A 25942-nucleotide genomic window follows, 5' to 3' on the forward strand; every position below is an offset into this window, starting at 1 on the left:
ACATGTGTGTATATTATTTAAATGGTAGGTAATCTGGGAATAAAAATATTTGTGGGAAGGGAGGTTACTAAAAAAAGTGAGACTTGAGCTGACATTATTTTTATAGACAATTTAGATTAAATGACTTGCTAGTGTCTGGAGTTAGATTTAAACTCAGCTCTTCTTGATTCTAAGGTTGTTGTTCTATCCACTTTGTTACCTAATTGCCCCTTGAGCTGACTCTTGAAGAAAGCTCAGAGAAACCAAGAGGCAGTATCAAGGCCAATAAGTATCTTGGGCATGGAAGAAAGCCCACACAAAAGGAAATGAGAGCCAGATTGTGGAAGGCTTTAAATACTAGGTGTAAGATTTTCTATTTATCCTAGAGGTGATTGGAGTAGTCAATCATAACTGTAAAACTAGGTCAAATATTAGCAGCCTGGTAATAAAAATTTCAGTAGCAACTTTGAAAACAGAAAATATAGTGCTGACAACAGCATGTAATAAAATCAGATCACTAGACTCAGAACTGTCACCTGGATTGCTAGTCATCAAAGGTGGAGAAGTGTCCTCTTGGCCACATACCCCCTTTGTCACTGTGAGCAAGTTGAGGAACTTCAGTTTCCTTATCTGTAAAATGAGAATAATAACATCTGTCCCAGCCACCTTTTTTTAAAGCCAGGCAATTGAGGTTAAGTGAGTTACCCAGGGTAACACATCTAGGAAGTGTTACATGTCTGAGGCAGATTTGAACTCAGAACCTCCTGACTTCAGGGCTGGTACTCAATCCATTGTACCATCAAACTGCCCCCCAACTACCTCTTATTGCAGCACTAAACCCCAATGAAATTGATTATCTATAAATCTTTTGAAAGCTATAAAATCCTATGACATTGAGACATAGGGTAGATTTTAACTTAAAAGGCAGCTAGGTCACATGTGGCATATGAACAATTCCATAATATAACCCCGTCATTTTACAGAAGAAATCATCTGTAAACTCAAGTGATGATTTGACGCAACTAGTTAATAGCAACACCAGAATGAGAAGACTGGTTTCCTTTGTTTTAACCCAGCACAGCCACCATTTTGTGAAAACTCATTTCCTTCTTGCTTGGGAATAAGCAAAGTGATGTAGATTGAGACAGTTTAAGACTTGGCATTCACATGTGACAGTAATGATACTGCTTCAAATTCTGGGAGATTTTTCCAGGCCAACCATAAACAAATTTGAGAATATGACAGACTTAAATGTACATATCATCCTAAAAGTCATAATCTTCAGTAAGAAGAGAATATTAGTTAAGCTTTGATTTAATCCTTAAGTTTCTAATTATAAGCTACTACCAGCTTATAATTATATTATAAACTACCAGCATTTCTGTTATTTCCATGACCTAAGAATGAATGTGTTGATCTCGCTCAACCATTGGCTACTGAGGGAAGATTTTGGATCTTCCCAGGTCCTGACTCCTCCCCCAAATGTTTTATTTTATTAGCACTGGTTTTCTTGCAATCCTGACAATGCTTGTAATTAAAGGACAAAGCTTTTTTTCCATTCTTTGATTTTTCTAATTATAAAAGTTAAATAAGTTCCCAAACAAGCAGAGTGATGTTGGTGATAAAGAATTCAAGTCTTTACTCTGACTCACATGGGACAACGATCTACGACTATAAGTTGCCTTATATATGCCAACTGGATTTGGCAGGAGTTTTCTGATCCAGAATTCCCTTTCCAACTGATTTTTTAAAAGCCCAAAATAATAAAATTGTGTGTGTGTGTGTGTGTGTGTGTGTGTGTGTGTGTGTGTGTATGTATGTCACTTTGGATATTACTTCCCCTCTCTGGCCCTCAGTTTCCCCAACTATAAAATAAAGAGGTTAATGAGATAATTTCAAAGTTCTCCTCCATGGTATATACCTGAAAATCCTTTTCACTATCCTGTTTGCCTTCCTCTTTTAGTTTAATAGTGTTTTGAAAGATGGTGCCCACTATTATAATTATAAATTTCTTGAGGGCAGGGTAGCTTTCCCTTTTATACAGATTGTCCCAAAAAATCTTAGTGACTTAATTAACTTTTAGCTTTAATAGCTTAATACTGACTAAGACTTTTGGGAACATCCTGATTCTTTATCCCAGATCTCATGACAGTGCTTGATCTCTTAGTAAATACTTTTCCCCCATTCATTTGTTCAGCCAAAGCTGAACACTTATATGATCTAGCCAAGGCAAAGTAAATTCCACCTTTTATTCAATTCAATATTCTAGTCTGGCGAGAACTTTTTGAATCTTGATTCTCTTATCCAACGTGGCAGCTTTCTCTCTCTCCTTATTTTGTGTCATCTGCAAATCTAATGAACATGTCCATCTATGCATGCCCATTTATGCTTTGTCCAAAATAAAAATTTTGATACCAACTTGGAAGGAAGTCATACCTCAGGAGAAATCCCTAAGAATATGTGCCTGTTCTTGTGATACATGACATTTTTGACTGTTAGTGGGTTCAGCCATTCAGACGGATCTGAGTCCACTAATCATTTAGCCTATCTCTCTATATTTAATTAGGTTGCATGAGAATTTTAATCAATACTTAATTCAATGAATACTTAGAACCCTTTCTCCTGTCTTTTGGAAGCTGTGGCTCTTTTTAAGGTACCTCTCAGTGCTACCTCTTATAGAAACTTATTCCTGATTTCCTTCTGCCCATCCTAAACCCCTTTCTTAATATTCTTCCCCCAAATACTTACCTTGTACATGCTTTTCCTCTACTACCAATATATATGTTGTTTCACACTCCTTGCTCCCAATCTTGTTAGAATGTAAGGTCCTTGAAGGAGGTAACTTTGTGTCCCCAGCAACTTTCATAGTTGAGAACTATAAAATAGGGACTTAAGAAATGTGTGTTGAATTGAATTAAGTTCCATTGACTACAACTCCCTCTTGCTGGACACTGTTTCTCTTAATATGGGTATAGATCATATTAGTTTCCTATATCACCCTATTGAGACCTAGTGAATTTAAATGATTTGGTTTGGGAGAGGGAGAAATGTTCATAAAGACACATAGAACAGTTCTAAAAACCTGTAGTTTAAATTTAAATGAGAAATAGTCAGTCAAGTTTGGATACCACCCGGCCTGTACGATGGTGAAGGGGCTGCCAAGCTACTTTTTGGTGACGACACCTGTTCCCAGTTCTTTTCTTAGATTTCAGACCCATGTTCATTCTTCACAGCTTTAAGGGACATATTGAGAGTTCTTTTGTTTTCTTTCCAAGCCACAGATTCCAAAACAAGAAGGAATTGTATATGATGAAACTTAACAGATGGAAAGAACCATTCATGTCAGACATGCAACATAATCTCCCATTCAATCTCAAAACATATCCTTCATTGCAGTTGAGTGACTTTCCTTTCTATCTTCCCTGTGTGTCCCGTCCTCTCAGCTTTCCCTTCGGACCTAAACTCCTGCCTTTCTCTGGAATGTCCATAGCCCTCCACATTATCTCTTTAAAATTTATTAATCTTTCATTACCCACACCAAAAGACAGTGTGATAACAGAGGAATATATAATGGGTTTGCATTAAAGATTTGCAAAAAAGAAAAATCCCTAGGTTTATCTTGGCTTTTCCAGTTTAACTTAAATGGCTAGATCTCTTGCCTTTGTACATTGTACCCATTTCTTCAGTAACTATAAGGTATTCCATTTTTCTGTGCCCAAAAACATATTGCCAATTTAACTGATCTTTTGATGATCCTTAAGTGTCTGTTCTTCCAAATGCCTGTACTTTTCTCCTTAAATAATCTTTCCTTTCAAAAACTAGATATATTCATTTAAAAATTTTTAAACACAAAGGGAAATTTCTCTTCCCCTTTTTATTATATTTTTAAAGTATCTATTTTCTCTGATTAGTATCTCTAATTTGAAAGGAAAAAAAGAAAAAGTTTTTGGAAAAATTATGCTGTCAAGCAAAACAAATTCCCACATTGTCCATGTCCAAAAATTTCTGTTTTATTTAATCGCTCAGATCTATCGCCTCTGTGTATAAGATGATGGGTAGTGAAATTCATCATAGTCCTCCAAAATCAGAGTTCTTATGTCTATCAGTCTTTAGAATATTACTGCTTTCTAAGTAGTTCTGCTTACTTTAAGGTAAAGATTCTTTAAAGAACTAAGAGTAATGATGATGTGTGAAGTAATGAGTCAGCTGACCTGGTTCAAATTCCATCCCTTTCAATTTGTGTTATCACCTCTCTAGAGATCAATTTCATTACCTGGAAAGATGATAAAACCAGATTGTCTCTCTAAGAGAGGAGTTCCTCACCTTTTTGTATGTCATGGATCTCCCCTTGGCAGTTTTTCTCCCAAAAATGGTTTTGTAATCTCAGCACTTAGTATAGTGCCTGGCACATGCTAGATGCTTAATAAAAAATGTATTGAATTGAAATGGACAGGTGAGTGACTTATTTAAGTAATGTATCAGCATCAAGTCATATAAAGAGACATAACTAATATGGGACAAGTACAGTGATATCTACAGGACAATGAAGTTAAGAGTTTTGAAATCCCTTATATTCCTTCACCAACATAAAGCCTAATTTCCACCACATCCCACCCCCCAAAAAAAGATAGTTAAAATGGGAAATGGCTTTCTTTTCTCCTGATCCATTTTGCCACTTGGAAGTCCTGTCTCAGATAGAGGTGCTTCCATCTTCATTTGATCTTCCTTTTTTCCCCACCCCCAGAGGTCTCATGGTACTTTAGGATCTTCTCTGTCATAACCATTCCTCACAAATTTATTTGAGAGTAATATTTTATACCATTTATCGAAAGTGTGAGAATTGTTGGTTCTATCTCTGCTTGGATATTTTTTTTCCCTGTATATGTTTTTCCAACTGGTTTTTATAAAATTAGGCAAGTTCCCCTAGCTATTGACTTTTTTTGGAGCTTAGCCCAAAGAAGTGAGTACAGAAATTTTAGTGGGCTGATTAAATCATTTAATCAAAGAAATCTTTAATTCACTTATCTACAGATCCAGCCAGCTCACTTTGATCTGTTCTTATTGGCATGGAAAAATACAAAGGAATGTAATTGGGGAGTTGGGTGTTTAACAGAAAATCTCTGAATGTGGAATCAAAGAAACTGGATTCTGATCATGGTCTTGCCACTTACCACCTAAGTAACCTGAGGCAAATCATTTAAGCTCTTTGCATTGGTGTACTTATCTATAAAATGAAATGATTGGATTTCAGCCCTAAAATATATGTTCCCTATAAGCTTTGGTTATACACTCTCATGAAACACTACCTCCTTCTACTGACCTCCAGTGATTGATCAAGGTTAAAGAAGGACAGGAAAAGTGAAGGGGTTGCTCCACCCTTTTTAAAAGAAAAATCAATTTTATTTTGTTTTTATTTCCTGTCCATTTTTCTTATCCTCTCCCCCCTTTACTTATCAAGAAATCAAAACCAGTTACAGATATGTATACTCTACACATTCCTGCATTAGAAAAGTAAGAAAAAATGCTTCACTATGCATCATGAATCCATTTACCTATTATATTTGGGGGCAGACAATATTTTCTCACATGTCCTCTGGAACTGTGGTTGGTCATTGAATTGATTAAAGTTCTTACATATTTCAAATTGTCTTTATAATATTGTTATTTTGTAAATTGTTCTTTTAATTCTGTTCACTTAACTTTTCATTGTTCATACAAGTCTTCCCAGATTTCTTTGAAAATAACCCTATCTTCATTTTTTACATAACAGTATGCTATAAAACATTTCTGGTTCAGTCATTCCCCAATTGATGGGTACCTCTTCAGTTCTAGTTTACTACTACCGAAAAAACTGTATTTTATAAAAATAAATTATTAAAATTACTTTTATATGTATAAATTTTATATATAAAATATAAAATATTAATAAAATAAGTATTTTTAATAGATGAGGGTAATTTTCCCTTTTTTGTGGCTTGTGAATGGAAGAAACTAAGTGAAGATCTCTCATAAGAATATAACCTGGACCTATGCCCTAAGTGTGACTTGAGACTTTGCAATAACAAATTGAGTTATAGCTAAGAGCTGCAGGTGTTCGCTTAGATAAACAAACAATTCCCTCCTGTCTCCCACACACACACCTTTTCATTACCATTTAAGTACCTAATATGGGCAGTATGTTCTAGGATCAATATTTAGTTTCTGGATAAATTAGAAGTCGTCAGTCAATTGAAGAAAAGGTCAGAAGCAAGGGGAGGAAGATTTAGAGTCTATATAATCCTGTGCTTGCAGCTTTTGCTTTGCACTCTTTTACTGACACTTGTCTGTACAGGGGCACAGATAGTGGGGAAATACTTGGTGAGGTGTAAGACCCTTCAGCCCAGAGGGAACCTGCTGACAATGTCTGGCTTGGCTCTTTTCTCCCCTTGGAGTGTCTTAGCATTCCTGAAAAGTCAGTGGGGGCATGGCAACCTGTGTTCTACTTGAAGCGGAGATACTTGCAGTAAAGAGGCATTTACATAATAATAGCAGGATGCTTATAGTTGGCATGCTTATAGTTGGCACATGATCAGTGTGCTGTGGTGATGTAATTGTACTAAGGTATTTGATGAGAGAACTTGAAATAAACTGACTCCTTATTTGACCATTTGACCATCCACATGGGCCCCTGCCTCATCACACCTCTTCTAAGACCAAGAACTCAAGCTGGTCCTGAGCTACTTCAGAAAGTTAGTCCAAACACTACATTTTGGCACCCCAATGTGGGGCTCTAGAAAGCACAGTACATTTTGATACCCCACCATGGGACTCTAGAAAGCACATTATATTTGTCTTTTAGGAGTTGCCCTTTCTCACAAGATCATAATAAATCCTTTTTTGCTTTTTACCTTGAGAATCTCTGGTTTTAATTTGGGTAAGAGTCTCTGTCCCTCACAATCTTTTTGAAGTATAGATCTAGTAGCAATACCTCTGTGTCACAGGATATGTAGGGTTTAATAGTTTTTGGAACATGGTTCCAAATTTCCTTCCAGAATAGTTGAACCAGTTCACAGTTCCACCACTAGTGCTCAGCATTGACTTTTTTGTCTAAAATTTTATTTTATTTTATTTTTAATAGTAGCTTTTTATTTTCAAAATACATGAAAAAAATAGTATTCAACATTCACCCTTGAAAAACCCTGCATTCTAAATATTTCTCCCTCCTTTCTCTCCATTCCCCTCCCCTAGACAGCAAGTAATCCGATATATGTTAAACATATGCAGTTTTTCTAAACATATTTCTATATTTATTGTGCTTCACAGGAAAAATCATATCAAAAAGGAAAAAATGAGAAAGAAAAAAAAAGCAAACAAACAACAAAAACAAAGGTGAAAGTACTAAAATTCTGATCCACATTAAGGCCCCGCAGTCTTCTCTCTGGGTGCAGGTGGCTCTCTCCATTACGAGATCATTGGAACTGGCCTGAATCATTTCATTGTTGAGAAGAAACAAATCCATCAGAGTAATCACCACATAATCTTGCTGTTACTGTGTACAATGTTCTCTTAATTCTATTCATTTCACTTAATATCAGTTTATGTAAGTCTCTCCAGGCCTTCTGAAATCATTCTGCTGATCATTTCTTATAGAAAAATAATGTTTCATAATGTTCATCTGCCACAGCTTATTCAGCCATTCTCCAATTGATGGCATCCAATCTGTTTCCAGTTCCTTGCCTGGAAACAAAAAGGGTTGCTACTAATATTTTTTTCAGCATTGTCTTAATTTGTATTTTTCTAAATATTAGAGATTTAGAAAAAAATTTCCATATGGTTATTAACAGCTTAAGTTTCTTTCTTTCAAAATTATCTTTTCATATTTTTTGGTCATTGATCAACTGGAAAATGGGTCTTATTCTTAAAATTACAATAATTCCCCATCTTAAAAATGAGACTTTTATCAGAGAAACTTTCTGAAAAGGCTTTTTCCCCAATTTCCTGCTTCTCTTTTAATTTTAGCTGCATTGGTTTTGCCTGTGCAAAAAAAAAAATTAATTTTATATAATTGAGATTTTTAACTTTACCTCCTGTGATGCTCTCTATTATGTTTAGTCGTGAATTCTTCCCCACCCATATCTTTTTAATTTCTTCTATACTTCTCTAATATGGTGATGATGTTATGACTACATGACTAAATGATATAACCCTTTGCAATTCTTAATACACAGTGTGAGATTTTGGCCCATACCAAGTTTCTGTCAGACTACTTTCTACTTCTTCCAATAGTTTTTGTTGAATAATGAGTTCTGAATTTCTGCTGCATGGCATATTTGGGTTTAACAAACATAAGGCTACTATGCTAATTTGCTTTCATATGCTTAATATCTTTCACTAATATCTTTTACAACCTTTCTATTTCTTACCCAGTACCAAAGTATTGTAATGATTATGCCCTTGCAGTATAGTTTGAGGCCTAATACTGTCAGACCTCCTTCTAGCTTTCTCATTTTCTTGATCTTTTAAACATTTTTCCTCCAGATGAACTTATTATTATATTTTATGGTGCTTTAAAATAATCTTTTGGTAGATTGAAATGGAATTGAATACGAAAATTAATTTAGACCATATTGTCATTTTCATTATATTGGTCCTCCCTACCCAAAAGTAACTAATATTTCTCAATTATTTAGAGCTTTCTTTATTTGTCTGAAGACACATTTGTAATTTGCATTTGTAATTGTGTTCACATAGTTCCTGTATGTGTCTTGGCAGATAGACTCCCAAGTATTTTACACTACCTGCAGTTATTTTCAATAGAATGTTTATTTCTTTCTCTTCCTAATGGATTTTTGGGGTAATATACAAAAATACCAATTGGTGTGGATGTTTCTATATATTACAAATTTTCTGAAGCTGTTGTTTCAATTAGATTTCTAATTGATTCTCTAGGGTTCTCTAAATAAAGCATCATATATAATCTACACAAAATGATTATTTTGTTTCTTTTCTTAGCTTTATTCCTTTCATTTGTTTTACTTATCTTATTTCTATAGCATTTTTCACATTGTATTGAATAAGTACTACTGATAATGGGCATCTTTTCTTTATCCTTGATCTTAATGGAAAAGCCTCTAGTTTATTGCCATTGCAGATAATGCTAACTCTTAATACTTTGATAGATACTGCTTATCATTTTTTTAAAAGTTCTTTTGATTTCTATGATTTCTAGTGTTTTTAATAGGAATATCTGCTATATCTTGCCAAAAGCTTTTTTTTTTTCTGCATCTATTGTCATAATCATGATTTTTCATTTTTTAAATTAATATGGTCTATGTTTTCATTTTAATTTTTAAATTTTAGTTAGTTGTGATTCTAACTCTGGTTTTCTTCACTGGACTGAAGTGGGTTTGCTATTTCCTTTTCCAGTTCACTTTACAGGTGAGAAACTGAAACAAACAGGGTTAAGAGATTTTCTCAAGGTCATAGATCAGCAAGTGTCTGAGATTAGCTTTGAACTCAAAATGATGAGTCTTCCTGATTCCAGGCCCAGTATATCTACCATATCACCTGACTGTAATCTTTCTGTAATATATGCAAACTTTCTGACCTGCTGTCTGATCATCTCTGGGCTGAAAACTCCCAAAGGTACAGCTGCTGCTGAAGTTGCTGTTGCCAAGTTGCTGTTGTCACTTGTCCCATGGATAGGCTTTGGTCAGGTCTTCACCCCGATGATACAGACTTCCCCTATCAATGTCCTAAGTTTTATTAGCTAGGAAAAAAGTCTCCCCTCAATTTTTGTTTGCTCTGCTGCTTTAAAATTTAATTTAAGATTATTTTAATATTATTGGAGGGAATGTTGGGAGAGATCAATTGAGTGGCTACTTTTAATCCCCCATTTAGTTTCTAGAATGTAGATTCTTCACTGAAGACTTTCAAGAATTATATAATCCTATATCACAAATATATTAGAAAAGATATCTGATCAACTAACATTGGATTCCAAGCCCTCTGTCGTTCAATGAGAAGCAACTAGATGGTGCACTATATAGAGTATCGGCCCCGGGACAGGAAGACTTGAGTTCAAATTTGGCTTCAGAAAATCACTAGCTTGTATTACCTTGGGCAAGTCATTTAACCACTATATGCCTCAGTTTCTCAACTGTAAAATGGGGATAATAATAACACATCTCCTGGAGTTGTTATGACATCTGCAAAGCACTTTACATAGTGCTGAGGACATAGTGAATACTTAATAAATAGTGATTTCCTTCCTTTTCAATGACTGGATAACCCTAACAACATCTATTAAGTACCTATGTGTAGATTGGAACTGGTAATATTAAATCAAAGAAAGAAATAATCCTTACCCTCCAGGAGATTACATTCTACTTGCAAGAGAGGACTGGAAGAGGAAGAGGGAGAGAGCACAAATAATAAAGGATCAAGAAAGATTTTTCATAAAATCTTTGCACATGAGCTGAGCCTTGAAGGGAGTCAGGGAGTGTAAGTGTCTGAAATGAGGAAAGGAAGCCCATTCTATTTATATGGAACAGCCTGTGCAAAGGAAATGGAATGACAAATTCAAGAAAATAGTATTTCATTGATTTAACCTCTTTAGGAATACAAGTAGCAGATTTTTAGAATATTGTAAATCAATCTCAATTTTTAGACAGGAAGCATGATAAAAGAAAAGCATAAAAAGAATCTCCCCCCCCCCTCCAAAAAAAGGAGAAATTGTTCATTATTGTACTGACCTCTCATTAGTGGTTGAATAATTTCCAATTCTATCTCCAATTATGGGGCAACTACATCTAAGCCAATCCCATTCCATCTCCTAACCACCTGTTATTTTTCATCTGTATAGAGACATACTGGCAGAAACATATGCAATCACTCATGTGGCCTTCCTCTTCCACTTCTTCAGAGTACGGAAAATATTTATTAGCCACACGATAGGCATAACTGGAAGAATAGCGGATTATGGCACTTTGGAACATCTCCTCAGCTGAAGGATTCTCATCAGGAAAGGTATCCAGGAACACCTTTTCACATTCTTTAAGTGAAACATAGACAAAGGAGAGTTTGTTTATAGTTTCACAGCCAATCAGCACAGAATATTTGGCCAGAATTAGGTTGGCTTCTCCTACTTTTAGATTCAATTCTTGAAATTTCTCTTTTCTTGATCTCCTAGCCCAGCACATCACGTTGACCACCAAGGCCACTAAGCTCAGACTAAGAAACAGCAGAGGCAGGTATGTCACAACAAAAACAGAAAGTAACTCTGGTCGAGCGAGATACTCTAAATAGAAAAGTATTGAAATAAAGGTAGTTAAAAACAGACTAAGGAGTGAGAGGATAATGCATAATGTGATCCTGCAACCCAAATATCGCAAACAGCATCTGGAAGAAGAAACCTCATTTAAGATGTTAATGGCTCTTCTATAAACCTCTGGATCGTCTATGACCATTCTCAGGGGATCGGGAATATTAGATGTGCTGAAGTTTCCCATTTTCCATGATGGAAGATTGTCTTTATTGATACAGGGCAAGACCATCAGGGTTTTCCCATTGTAGATTGAGGAGAGTTGGTAGGGTACAAGTGTAGAATGCTTCATGAGATGGTTAGGTGTGCAGATGGCCTTGATGACCTTTTCATAGAAGGAGATATCATTGACATCCAGATATGTCAAATGATTCAGATGAAGCGGAACCTGGCAGGGCTTTAGCATGATGGGAATGACGGGCTTTCTCTCCATACAGTAACGAAAGACAGAGAGATTGGCTTCCAACAAACACCATCTGCTCTGGACAAAGTCTTGACTGAGGATTAACAGCATCTTTTGACTCTGCTGGATGCAATCGACCATGTTCTCTATTATGTTTTTCCCTGGAAGAAAGTCCCGCTCATGGTAGCAAATCTTCAGACCTGAATAACAGGTCTCTAGTTCTCTGATGAATTTGTGGGCCCAAGAGGAGTCCAGGCTGCTGTAGCTGACAAAGAAATGAAAGGTCTCATTTCCTCTCAGAGGAGGGATGGTAGGGGAAGCGTTTTCTTGTAATTTTTCCTTGTCAGATTTCTCAATTGAATTCATCTTTTTTGATCTTTCCAAGTAGCATCAGTTACTGTAGAGAACACGTACCTCCAGAATTAATTTGGGGGGAAGGTTGCCACAGACCTGAAAGAGACATCAAAGAGTTATCTCATACTACTCCTTTCAATTCAATTCATTAAGATTTGATTAAACACCCACTGAAGACCAGGTACTATATCCAATACCAAGAATAAAAAAAGCACTCTCATCACAAAAGGAAAGGTCATCTCTAGAACCAAAGAACTGATATTCAGCTAAGTTAATCAAGAAAGATATGTAACTAACAAAACCAAACCAACCAGCATTTGGGAAACTCTACCATGGTCAATTCACTGGGGGCTTCCTACACTGATGACACTACTGAATCTGTTTAACTAACATTGCTATACTTACTCTGGGAGGCTGTTCCATAGGAGGAATAAGGCAACAAGGCAGAACACAATTTCCTTTTCTTGATTGCCATGTTAAAATTACCTAAAATTAACCTTTGCAGAAACTTCAGACTAGGGAATGTTCTTTTCATACCATATAAAACGCAAATGCCCACCTGAAGTATTGTGTACCATCATGTTTAGAATCAAGTCCAGGACTGCCTCTAATTGTTGGGGGACAATGCAGAGTAGAATTTTTAAAAATGTCAGAAACATCACAATCAAGTAAGCAATTGCTATTTATTAAGCATTTACTGTGTGAAATGCTCTTTTTTCCTTTTTAATTTTTTTTTTTTTAGGTTTCACATGTACTTCATTTTTTACATATTATCATGTGAGACATATTGGGAGAGAAAAGTCAGAACAAAGGGGGAAAATCACCAAAAAAGATAAAAAAACAAAGGAAAAAAGGTGAAAACAGTATGTTTTGATCCACATTTAGTCTCCACAGTTCTCTCTCTGGATGCAGATTGCATTTTCCATCCAAAGTTTATTGGAATTTCCTTGGATCATTGAATTGCTGGGAAGAGCTAAGTCTACCATAACTGATCATCACACAGTCTCGCAGCTGCTGTGTACAATGTTTTCCTGATTCTGGTCACTCCATTTAGCATCAGTTCATGTAAACCCTTCCAGGATTTTCTAAAATCAGCCTGTTCATCATTTCTCATAGAACAATAATATTTCATGACTTTCATATACCATAACTTATTCAATCATTCCCCAATTAATGAATATTCGTTCAGTTTCTAGTTCTTTGCCAACACAAATGGAAGTGTTGCAAACATTTTGCGTAAGAGGGTCCTTTCCCCTCTTTTATGATCTCTTTGGAATACAAACTCAGTAGTGTCACTGCTGGATCAAAAGGTATGCACAGGTTGATAGCCCTTTGGGCATAGTTCCAAATTGCTCTTTAGAATGATTGGATCAATTCACAACCACCAACAATGCATTAGTATCCCAGTTTTTCCCTATCCTTTTCAACATTTATCAATAACTTTTCCTACTATCTTAGACAATCTGATAGGTGTGAGATGGTACCTCAGAGTTGTTTTGATTTGTATTTCTCCAATCAATAGTGATTTAAAACATGAAAATTGTCTGTTCATATTCTGTGTCCATTTAAGCATGATCATTTTCTAAGGATGATTCATTAGAATTTCATTTCCAGGAATCGTTCTTCCTCTAATGGAATGTAAGTTTTGAAATAAATTATTCTAGATAGTGGATTGTTTACAAGAGAAGAAAATGTTCAATTTCTCCCAAAATTAACGTATGCCTTATGAAAAAAATTAGATCACTGTGGTGTCAATATTATCTCCAATATGTAGAATACAATACCATTGCATTTATCCATTCTATACAACTTGTTCAAGATGTAAGAAAGCAGCGGTTATGTCTCTGGATCTTAACTCTTTCATTCAATTGACCAGAATTTGATCTGAATGCAGGCTAAATCTAAAGATACTTCTACTTCAGACAGAATTCGCTCACATTTAATAGTATGTGTGCAAACTCATAGTCATAATGTGAGAAGGAACCAATCCTTGGAGAGTCCAAGAGAACAAGGAATCACAGATCAGAAATGTGCTAAAAGTTGGCACTCTCTACCTCCATTATTTGTACTCTTCTTGAACAAGATACAGGTAAAATTTGTTTGAAACCTTTTTCAGTTACTTATATAGTCCCAGTTACACAGGGAGAGGAAGCACAAAAAGAGCCCCGGACTTGAAATCTGGATTCAAACCCAGGTCTTTCTGTATGTCTATAAATAAGTCTTTATCTCTCTGAGCTTCAAAACATCTTCTTTTGCAAGAAATGGAGAATGATACTTGTATAGAATAGTATAATGTGATAGAGGACTAGATTTGCATTCAGGAAGACCCAGGCTTCTGTCCTGGTTGTGACCTTGGCGATTCACTTACTCTTTCTGAACCTCAGTTTCATCATCTATAAGATAAAGATACTGACCCCTATAGTACCTACTTCACAAACTTGTGAGATCAAAAGATCATTAATAGATAAAATATTCTTCACATATGTAAAAGTGCTATTAAATGCCAGTTATTTTAGCATTACTATTACTTTCCAGGGTTGTGGTGAGAAATGCTCATAGACAACATCAAAGTGTTTAATAAATGTGAAACTCTAATTTGGATTATTCTAGAAAGACCTCAAATCCAGACCTTATTTTTCCTCATCTCTAGATAAGAAACCAAAAGCATAAAAGTAAAATGTCTTGTTCAAGATCCCACAGTAAGTGGAAGTTAGGATTCAAATTCTGAACTGATGGCACCACACCCAGTATTCTAAGTTCATCCTTCTTTCCACCATACCTCAATGTCACAGATTTTCAAACACCAAACCCATTTCTCTGTTTGCTATAATGTGTTTTCCCCCTATAGTTTTTAAATCAATCCATCAGAAAATATTTCTTTAGTACCTACTGAATGATAGTCATTGTACTATGCATTGAGGATAAAGAGAAAAAGAAAGTTTGTCTTCACGTACCCAAAGATTTGAGTAAAATGAAAGGAGATAGGTAGAAGTACTTATGGAATCAGGATTGGCAACTGTTATAGAAGGAAAGCTTTTTCAAAGCTCAAAAGAAAATTACATCTTGATCATTTCATGGAATGTCATAATTTTCCTTGTTCCAGTGCCATACTCTGGTATCATTTGCCCCATCTGGATTCTTCAGAAGAATTAGAAAGAATGCTGCAATTTGACATTAAAGTAAGTCAGAAGGAAATGGCATCCCTTTCTGCAACTGTCACTGCATTTCCTAAAATGTGACACATTGCTATGCATGAGGAATTCATTAAGGGCATGATTCTTGAAATTACAATAAAATCAATTGAGATAGATGTGACAACCCTATTCAGTCTGTGGAAATCGGGGGGGTGGGAGTGGGAGAGGTGTCTGTCTGTCTATCTTTGTGTTTGTCTTTTTCTTTGTGTGTATGTATCTCTCTCTGTCTTTGTCTGTCTCTCTCTCTTTCTCTCTCTCTCTCTCTCTCTCATACACACACACACACACACACACACACACACACACACACACAAATTACTTTTGAAAAGATGGTATTTTGATTCCACTAGCTCTGGAGTCAGCTACTAGCTATGAGATCTTCCAAATCATTTAATCTCTCAGAGCAATTTCCTTATCTAGAAAATGGGGTTAATTATACTTTTACCTGAGGCAGTGTATCATAATGGATAGAGGGCTAGTTCTGAAGAAAAAATACCTAGGAGTCACTACTTCAAGGAGGCTTGGGGAACTTGGAAAAATCACTCAGCCTCTCCACGACCCAAGCAATTCTCTAAAATGGGCTCTTGACCTTAGTTCCATGAATTTTGGTTGTTTTTTTTAAATATTTCTGTTCCTGCATAGAATGTATTTTCTTTAATTTATTTAAAACATTATTCTGACTTCACCAAAATGTTAAATGAGTACATAAAGCAAAATCCTTGAGCCTCTGTTCTAAGACTTTAACTTATAGATGAGTTGTCAAACTGTATCAGAAGAGGGAGTTTCTACAGTGGGATTTCCCCATACTGAGCAGACAATAGATCTGCAAACATCTTCATTAACAGAAAAAAAAAAATCTTGTCCTACCTATGTCATAAGGTTATTGTGAGGATCAAATCAAATAATGTATGTAAAAATACATTACTTCATAATAATGTTATATAAACTTCAGATATTATTAACCTCTGCTTAGAACCTGCCCAGATCAACCGAAGGGGTGTTTCTTTAGGATATGACATAAACTAGGGTGGTCTGGTTAAGAAAATTCCCTTGTTGAAAGGGCAGTCGACCCTGACTTTCCCATCCTTCCACAAGCAGCCAGGCTATGGTCAGTCTGGGTCATCTGGCAAATATCCAGTAGGTAAGCCCCTGCAACTCAGATGTTGGCCTCCATAATCAAACTCCTAAAAAGCAGAAGGCATATTTTACAGTAGACCCCCAGGGAATTTTCAATTGAATCATTTAGATTAAAAGAAACAGATATTAGGGCCTAGTATTTAAAGTCAGCAGGGATCTTCAAGACAATGGCCAGAGCATGCAGTGTGAGGAGCAGCAGACTGTTGTCTTAAAAAGCACTTACTCTCAGAATGAGGAGGGATCTCGTCAGTCACCTATCCTGAGCCATACCTGTTACAGAAATCCTTTTTCCAACTGTTCTAACAAGTTAATTTAATGGACATTTGAAGCTCGACAGAGATAGGACAGTTACAAACTCCAGTTCCCCCATGTTACATGTGGAGGGTTGGAAAGAGGAAGGCACAAGGTCACACAGCAGAGCCAAGACTGGAACTCAAGTCAATGGACTATTCCCCATAAGTTGTTTTTATATCCAGCAAGGACTACAAAAGGAACTACTTAGGATAATCTCACCTGACCAATCCATTACAGAAAAAAAAAAAAAGAGCAGGCTTCAAACCAACCTATTTTTTAAAAAATTGGACCTATGATTTCATTAGTGATGACCCAATTCTTTACCAAAGCAGATCAGCACCTTCTTTTCTTTCTATTTATGGAATAAAATTAGCATTTCTGTAACACAGTACAACAAAAAGATGATTGTACATGAAAATTCAAGTCTACCATATATAATTTGCAATTCTTTTCAAATATATAACAAAAGTATCATGTAAATTTCTTTTTTTTCTTTTTTTCTTCCTTCTCCCCCACCCTAGAGATGGTTACCATTAGACCTAATTAAATATATATTTATATATGTAAAGATGGATGGATAGATGTAAAATTATTCTATTCATTCTTGTAGTTATTGCTTCTTTTTCTGGTTATAGATAGCAATTTTCTTCATATGTCCTTTAAACTTAATTTGGATATTTACCATAGAAAAATAATTTATTTATTCAAAGTCATTCTTAACATCTTATTGCTGTTACTGTATGCAATGTTCTCTTGGAAATTCATTTTGTTCTATTTTGTGCAAGTCTTTCCAGATTTTTTTCTAAAATCTTTGAGCTCATGTATTATAACATAGAAGAAAACTTATTATTAGAGTTGCTGGGGAGGGAAGATGGTGACACTGATTTGGGGATTTGTTCAGAGTCATTCAACTCACTGAAGTTCCTGGATAGATTTGGGGAGAGAGGGGTGTTTATGAATTTGAATGAGGAAAAAATTGTTTTTATTTTCATTAATTTCCGACTTGAAATTCAACAGTTTTTCCATTATAATTTTTTTAATGATTCTAGGAATCCATAGATTTCATTAGTTTGCCAAGGGAGGTCACAACACAAAAAAAAAGGTGAAGAATCCCTTCTCCACATCCAACTCTAAAATTGCTGAAATTGTGGGTCTCATGGCTTTCCTTACCTGAAACACCACAAAGCTCAAGATTTCCACACTCCTGGACCACAGCCCCTCATTTCTTTGAATTTGCTGTCATTAGTAGACCTGTCCTTTAGAAAGTTGAGATCCCTACAGAAATGATCCCAAAAGTTTTCTGAACTACAAAAATGAGAATTATATGAATAATAGCTAATAACTCATTGATGAAAAATGCTTTCTTTCCACAATGACTTCATTAATTAGGACAAAAAGCAACTAAAGGATTATCTAATCCTTTTCACTTTCTTCCTTACACTCTTATCTTTCTATAATAGTCTGTGGCTGTATGATGAGACCCTGCCACTGAATTTAAGTTTAGAACCCAGATTGGCTCAGGTACAACTTAGGTTTGAGAGTCCCAGAGGCAGGGCTGGCCATTGTCCAAACTATGGTTTTAATTCATCCCATCTCATCTATTACCCTCTTATCTTAGAAGGAAAGCATCAAATACCCTCATACATACCCAGGTCAGGAAGAGAACTCCCAGGAGTCACATTTAGGCTCTGGATGCCACTGACCCTGCCTACAAAGAAATCTTTCCCCCTTAAAAACCCATTTGTGATCCTGCAAAGTAGCCAAGATGCCAAGGATAGGACAGAGAACAATTCCCTGACTGGGCTGGTCCCACCTGTTTCCTCTGCATCAGTTGGAGGAAGGCAGAGCCGGTCACTTTCTCAAGATGTCTTCATGGTCTCACCAAGCTGCATGAACCCCAAATTAGTGGGAAAATGGCTGCTAGTTCCCCATCTGCTGAGACAACGATAGTCCCACAGATGTGAGTTTCTAGAGCAAAATCAGAAGTTTTATTTCTGTTGTTTGTAGCCCTTATTGAAAAAGAAAGTGAGAGCAGATCTGTGGCTCAGAGAATCTTAGTACAGCAGAAGGAGGTGCTTAGAAAGAGAAAGATGGTCTGTGGTCACTCCAGGAAAATCAAACTTATTTACTTGCTCTGACCAGAAACAGTGACTCATGGAAGGGTGGAGGAGGGGTATCATCTGCCCTCATCTTAAGGGGAAAGAAAGGCTTCCCTTTGGCCTATGATGCTTCTTTCCTCCATGTAGCTCAAGAATCCAGGGGAAAACAAGTTGTCCCTTTCCTTCTGAACTCTATCCACCCCTGCCCAGGATACATGGCTGCCCCGTCTTAGCCTGGGTTACCTTGACAAATCATTCCTGAGTTAGGTTTGACAGGCCTCCTGTCTGCAGCACTTTAAATGCATCTGGACGGCTGCCAGAGCGCAGTGGTGTAAATGGGAACCAGTGACAAGCAGGCCCCAGGCTGGCTTCCTTTTACTTGGAGGGGCTGGCTCCATGCCGTCTGCTATCAGACTGCCCTATATGAAAGCCATATGGACAGCGAAGGTCACAGGCAGTGGCTGTCAGCAGCCATGACCATTATGGCTTTCTCAGTCACTATCTAAGGGGCAGCATCCACTTTGCAAGAAGCGCCCCAAACTGACCCAGCTTGTCTCTTAGGGCAGCAATGCTGAAAAAAAGAATATGAGACATAGTAGCTGTCCCAGGTATTTAAGAACTACCCTTTGGAACAGATACTGGACCTTTTCTGCTTAACTCTCAAAGGAAGAACTAAATACAAGTAAGAAATGGGGATTTCTTGAAAGATAATCATTCCTGTCCCTCAAGAAAAACAGTGAGGAGGCAACAAATGTGGAATCTGAGATCTTGTTTTACCTGGATTTGAATCCTGCTCTGACACTTTCTATTTATATAACCATGGCAGGCTTTTTATCCTCCCCTGGCCTCCATTTCCTTATTTGGGAGAAAAAGACAGACAGACAGACAGACAGAGACAGAAACAAGAGACAAGGAGGGAGAAGAGTTCAAGGCTAAGTGAGGTAAAATAAGGGGCTTAGACTCAGTGGCCTGTATGATGCCTACAATTCTAGATCCTCTGATGCTATGATGTTGCCATCCACTTTCCTAGGCAGCCTGATAATCCTAAAAACCAGAGCATCCAGTGTATATTTATTGAACAGTAACTGACCAAAAATCTACTCAATATTCTGGACAAAGAGTCACTCACGGTCATTGCATGGAGATCTCCTGAGGAGAAGAACAGAACAAAAGGCAGCTCATTCCTCTTTGAGACAGCCTTAATCATTAGGAAGTTTTTCCTTCTACTAAAATGACATCTTCGTCTTCACAGCCTCCACCTATTCTTCCTAGTTAGGCCCTCTGGAGACGAGCAGAACAAGGCTAATCTGTCTTCCACATGTCAGACTTCCAAATACTTGAAGACATTTATTATGCCATGGCCACATCCTGACTGACTGGCTGACTGGCTGGCTGACCAAATTTTCTCCTAGACTAAATGGTAAATTCCTCAAGGTCAAGGCAGATATTTTCTCCCATAGTACGGCATATTGCATTATCAGTACGAGGTACATAGCTCAATATTTTTTTTCAGTTGTCCAGCTTTTTGTGATCCCATTTGGGGTTTTCTTGGCAGAGGTATTGAGGTGATTTGTCATCATTTTACAGGTGAAGAAACTGAAGCAATAGGGTTAAGTGACTTGCCAGGGTCACACAGTTAGAAAGGATTTATTTGAAAATATATTTGAGCTCAAGAAAATGAGTCTTCCTGACTACAGACTCTATCTACTGCACCATCTCGTTCAAATCCTTATTGAATGACTGTTACATGAGTTACATATTGGACCACTGTTAAATTTAAGATTTAGAAGGCACCTCAGGACTCTGTGGTCAGTTCCTTTTGTTTAATATGTAAAGAAATTGAGAATCAGGGTAGCAAAGTGACCTTCCCAGGGACACACAAGTAATACCTATAAGAAGCAGAATTTGACCCAAGTCCACTGAAGTTAGAACCAGCATTCTTTCCAATGTGTCTCCAATAGAAATGGTCTTGGCTTCTGGAGAGTACCAACTACTCATTAGAAATTAACTGATAATTAAAGTTACAAGACTAAAATGGTTAGAATGACATACAACTAAAATGGACTTTGGAGGGACCATTTGGTTCCCCTTCCTTTACTTGTCTGATCTTGAGGCAGTGTTATATAGCAGACAAAAGTTCTAGTCTTGATCTCAAACCCCACCTTTGACAGTAAGTGGGCAAACCACTGAATCTCTCTGAAGTTCATCTATATGATGATTATAAGTAATAGCAGCCTCACAAGGTTGTTATCAGGCTTCAATTAGAAAATAGACACAAATCATCTTGAAAACTTTATAGCACTACAGACATGCCTATCATTCTTATTATCTCTGATACAGCCCCTATCTATAGAGACTTTATCATCAGCTTTGGGAAAGTTTGAGCAATATGACCCTTCTTTTCCTCTCTCTGGAAAATAGCACTATATATCCTTCCCCTGTCACACTGGAAAATCTGCTTATTTTGTAATGTTTTGTTGATGATTTTTTTTTACATTGTAGGATTTAAATGACTACTCTTTCCTCTTGACAATAAAACCCTATCTGTATTGTCTAGATATCAAGTGCTTTAAAACCTGGAAAAAGGAGCATTTCAAATTGTGAGGGAAATCTAAAGTCCACTTCATTAGTGGAGTTATGGACCCTTTAATAAAGTGTCATTGGCTCAGAGTTCTGTTTCAGTCTCTTCTATTGTAAGTCTGCTGCTCCATAAAGGGCCTATTTGTATAAGTGTCTGTTTTGTCTGTGCTATGTTACCTGTGTTTTGTGCTAACTCATAGCTAACAAGTGTTTTTTCAATGCCTTTTCTTTTGTATGTTCAATTAAGGAAATAGTCTGTAAAAGTAAACTTTCAAAAAAATTTCAAAAAGAAGAAAAACCTTTTTTCTCTGTCCCCACCACTGGCCATGTTAGAGATTGTTGAGATGAAAGGCATACAAAAATTAATTTAAAACAGAGACAAAAACTAATTGGAAAAAAAATTGTTTAAAAATAGGAATAATTAATTCCTTTCATTTCTAAAACTATAATTTGAATGTTTTGTGAAATATTTTGATCAATTTTGGGGGCATTAGCAAAAGTCTGATGAAACAGAATTCACAGATCAAGTATGTCATTCAAAAGTATTGTTTAATTTGCTAATTAGAAACAAATGATGTTCACAATTATATCCCAACAGTTTTTCACCATTACTTTTCAACATGAGTCAATTTTGAAAAACTAAAGGATAAGCTAAATAATAACAGTGGGCCATGAAATTTAAAATATTGGCAGTTAATGGCCCTTGTGAAACTTGAGATTTTAAAATTATTACTAGTAATTATCACCATTTTTCATGTAAATGAACTCAAAGTTAAATTAGTGAATTAAGGATTTTTTGTTAATTTGAACCATTAGGAAATTAGACAGTAATAATAATTTCCTGTTGTGAGAAGATAGAAGATACCTTTTATAGTACCAAGATCTGTGAAATTTTTGTGCCAGTAGTTAGCCATGGCCAAGTAAACTCCTTCTTGAAATAGTTGGATGAATGATCTTCCAACATTAAAGAGGTTAACTTTGTGGAGATAGATGACTTCGTAAATATAATACAATATACTTGGGAGTCTACCTGCCAAGACAAAGCCAGTAACTATATGAACACAATCATAAAACATTCTACACACAAATAAAGTTAGATCCAAACAATTGGAAGAATATTAAGTGCTCAAAGGTAGGTTGAGCTAATATAGTAAAAATAACAATTCTACCTAAATTATTCTTTGGTGCTATACCAATGAAAATGCCAAGAAATTACTTTTTAGAGCTAGAAAAAAATGATAACAAAACTCACCTGGAAGAACAAAAGGTCAAGAATCTCAAGGAAATTAATAAAGAAAAAAATGCAAAGGAAGGCGACCTAGTTATACTAGACCTAAAACTATATTGTAAAGAAGTGGTGATCAAAATCATATAGCACTAAAAATAGCGGATCAGTAAAATAGGCTAGGTTCACAAGACACAATAGTCAATGACTATAATAATTTAGTGTTTGATAAATCCAAAGACTCCAGCTTCTGGGATAAGAGCTCACTATTTGACAAAAATTGCTGAGAAACCTGGAAAATAGTATGGCAGAAACTAGGCGTTGGCCAACATTTAACACTCTATACCAAGATAAAATCAAAATGGATTCATGATTTAGACATAAAGAGTGATACTATAAGCAAATTAGAAGAACAAAAGATAGTCTATCTCTCAGGTCTATGGAGAAGAAAGGAATTTTAAAAATGCAAATGAAGACAACTCTGAGGTACCGCTTTACTCCTCTTAGATTGACTAAGATGACAGGAAAGATAATGATAAATGTTGGAGAGGATGTAGGAAAAGTGGGACATTAATTCATCGTTGCTGAAGTTATGAAATGATCCAACCATTCTGGAGAACAATTTGGAACTATGCCAAAGGGCTATAAAATGTGTAAACCCTTTGATCCAACAGTGTTTCTACTGGGCCTGTGCCTCAAAGAGAGATTAAAGGAGGACAACAAAAATGTTTGTAGCAGCCCTTTTCCTAGTGGCAAGAAACTGGAAACTGAGTGAATGACCAGCAGCTGGAGAATGACTGAATAAGTTATGGTATGTGAATGCTTTGGAATATTATTGTTTTATAAGAAATGATGATCAGGATGATTTTAGAAAAGCCTGGAAATACCTACATGAACTGACACTATGTGAAGTGAGTAGAATCATGAGAACATTGTACATGGTAACAATAAGATTATCTGATGATCAACAATGATGGATTTGGCTCTTTTCAACAAAGAGGTGATTCAAGGCAATTCCAAAAGACTTGTGTTAGAGAGAGCCATCTGTATCCACAGAGAGAACTATGAAAACTGAATATGGATCAATGCATAGTATTTTCACCTTTTGCTATTGTTGTTGCCTGTTTGCTTGGAGTTTTCTCGTGTTCTTTTTTTCACCTTTTGATCCACTTTTTCTTGTGCAACATGATGAATATGGGAATAGGTTCAGAAGTATTGCATGCTTAATTTATATTGGATTGCTAGCTGTTTCTGGGAGGGAAGGGGGGGGGGAGAAAGGGAGAACAATTTGGAACACAAGGTGTTGTTTTTTTTTTTTATTTAATAGCCTTTTATTTACAGGATATATGCATGGGTAACTTTACAGCATTAACAATTGCCAAACCTCTTGTTCCAATTTTTTACCTCTTACCCCCCACCCCCTCCCCCAGATGACAGGATGACCAGTAGATGTTAAATACATTAAAATATAAATTAGATACACAATAAGTATACATGACCAAAACGTTATTTTGCTGTACAAAAAGAATCAGACTCTGAAATATTGTACAATTAGCTTGTGAAGGAAATCAAAAATGCATGGGAACACAAGGTGTTGTAAAGGTGAATGTTGAAAACTATCTTTGCATATATTTGAAAAAATAAAAACCTATTTTAAAAAGGAAAACTATCGGCCTTTAAAATAGTAAAATAAACTGTACATTGATACACTTTTAAAAACCAAAAGAAAAGAGTACAGTATTGCAATTAATTGGCTTGTGTAAAGCAAAATTCAGTGGAGTACAGATTGAGTTTGCATGATTGGGAAATAAAAAGGAATTAAGTAAGTGGAAGAAAGTAAGTGTTAGATAAGAAAACAAAAAAAATTTGGAAGTTTTTAATCAAGGAGGAATATGAAATGACAGAAAAGATGGCAGTGCAAGTAGAAACGAGAGAAGAAAGGTAGAAAGTTTAAAGAAAGTTGGAGTCTAGAGTCTATATTGACACAGTGTGAAAGCAGGATGTGAAAGTAAATAGTTAGGATTTCTGAAAAGGAGATTTGAGAAACAATTTTTGATCGTGCTGAAATAGAAATGATTTGGGAATTGTTAAAGCAAAGCCCCTTTGACAGTTGCTACATGTGTCCCTTCCCCAATCAATATAATATTGCAAAATCAATAGAAATTTAGTAAATGAATAATAATTAACTGATTAATATGGAATCATTATTTCTGAGCTCTGGTTTAAATAGTTAGCATTTTTAAGACCTAGATAAAACCTGGCATGTGACAAACACTATATAAACCACTGTTCTGTAAAAATACCAGGGGTTATATAAGATAAGTGACTTTCTACAACTGATGAATTTGAAATGAATTTGACTAGATTAATACCACCTAGTATAGAATAATTCTGAAGATAGATTGAAACATTCTATATTATTTTATCTCCATCTTTATTTTTAATTTAATTTTTCTTGAGGGTTTTTATTTCATTAAGATGGGACATCTATGTTTTCTTTCACAACTTGACTTTATGGAAATGTTTTGTATAACTTCACATGTGGTTTCTTAATTGTAGGTGGGAATAAAGGAGAGAACCTAGAACTCGAAAATCTTAAAAACAAAAGTTAAAAAAATTATATTTTAACATACCTGGGGAAAATATTAAATAAATAAAAGTTTTAAAATATCACCTAGCATATTTTGTTTTAATAAATTTGAAAATACAATAACTCACCATTGGGAGAAGTAAGTGGCAGACACTCTCTCTCCCCTTCCAAGTTCTTTATGAGGTATGAGATTTTTAACAGCCCTGCTGACAGGATATTGTGAAACCCTGCAGCACTGCCATATGAGGAACTAGATCTCTTCCAGCTAAAATGTTGAAATGTACAGAATAAGGTTATCTGGGGAACCATGAAATTATATCCTGACTCCAAGTATTTTTTATGTATGTGTAAATTTGCATTGTTGTATATGGATACAATTCCTGATATTTGCTAAGATAATGGTATCCTATCTCCTGCAATGATGTTGAACTGAAGAAATGGACTAATACAAGGCTAAATAGTACTCTTGGGTCTGGTTGAGTGAGGAAGGTAAGCCGCTTCTCCCAAGACCTTCTATTACTAGGTATACTTTCAGTTTATAAGAAGATAAGGAAAGTTACTGCAGCACATAAGGAACAATAAAATCAATGAAGCAAAGGTTGGCTTTTCCACTGCAACTGCAGTGATGACTTATATAACAGCCTCTTGTCCAACTTGCATAGCTTTTCGTCAGTTTGCTTCTCAAGTCATTCTCACTGGTGGTCATTTGTTAACTTGTACCTCTTTCTGAGCACTTGAAGAGAGAAAAATTCCAAAAAAAATTATTGACTAAGGGTGAACTATTC

At 35.9% G+C, this 25942-nt stretch overlaps 1 protein-coding gene across 3 annotated transcripts; it reads right to left on the reverse strand.

Moving 5' to 3' along the window:
- Window positions 1-9432: 9432 nt before the first annotated feature.
- LOC111719385 lies at window positions 9433-25340 on the reverse strand. Of its 3 annotated transcripts, none has more exons than XM_023497932.2 (2): window positions 25286-25340; window positions 9433-12134 (listed from the first exon to the last, which is right to left on the reverse strand). In XM_023497932.2, exon 2 carries the CDS (start codon window positions 12048-12050, stop codon window positions 10770-10772), a length of 1281 nt encoding a protein of 426 aa, XP_023353700.1. In that variant the 5' UTR covers window positions 12051-12134; window positions 25286-25340; the 3' UTR covers window positions 9433-10769. The 3 variants fall into 3 exon arrangements, with proteins under 3 accessions (XP_023353700.1, XP_023353608.1, XP_023353660.1); XM_023497840.2 differs by lacking the exon at window positions 25286-25340 and adding an exon at window positions 18477-18783; XM_023497892.2 differs by lacking the exon at window positions 25286-25340 and adding an exon at window positions 18312-18470.
- Between the last annotated feature and the right edge of the window lie 602 nt (window positions 25341-25942).

Source organism: Sarcophilus harrisii, chromosome 2 (assembly GCF_902635505.1).
Source record: "Sarcophilus harrisii chromosome 2, mSarHar1.11, whole genome shotgun sequence".
NCBI classification, from domain to species: domain Eukaryota; kingdom Metazoa; phylum Chordata; class Mammalia; order Dasyuromorphia; family Dasyuridae; genus Sarcophilus; species Sarcophilus harrisii.

Coding starts and splice junctions, on each gene's coding strand:
- LOC111719385 (XM_023497932.2), bottom strand. CDS start 12,050: ATGAATTCAATTGAGAAATCTGACAAGGAAAAATTACAAGAAAACGCT.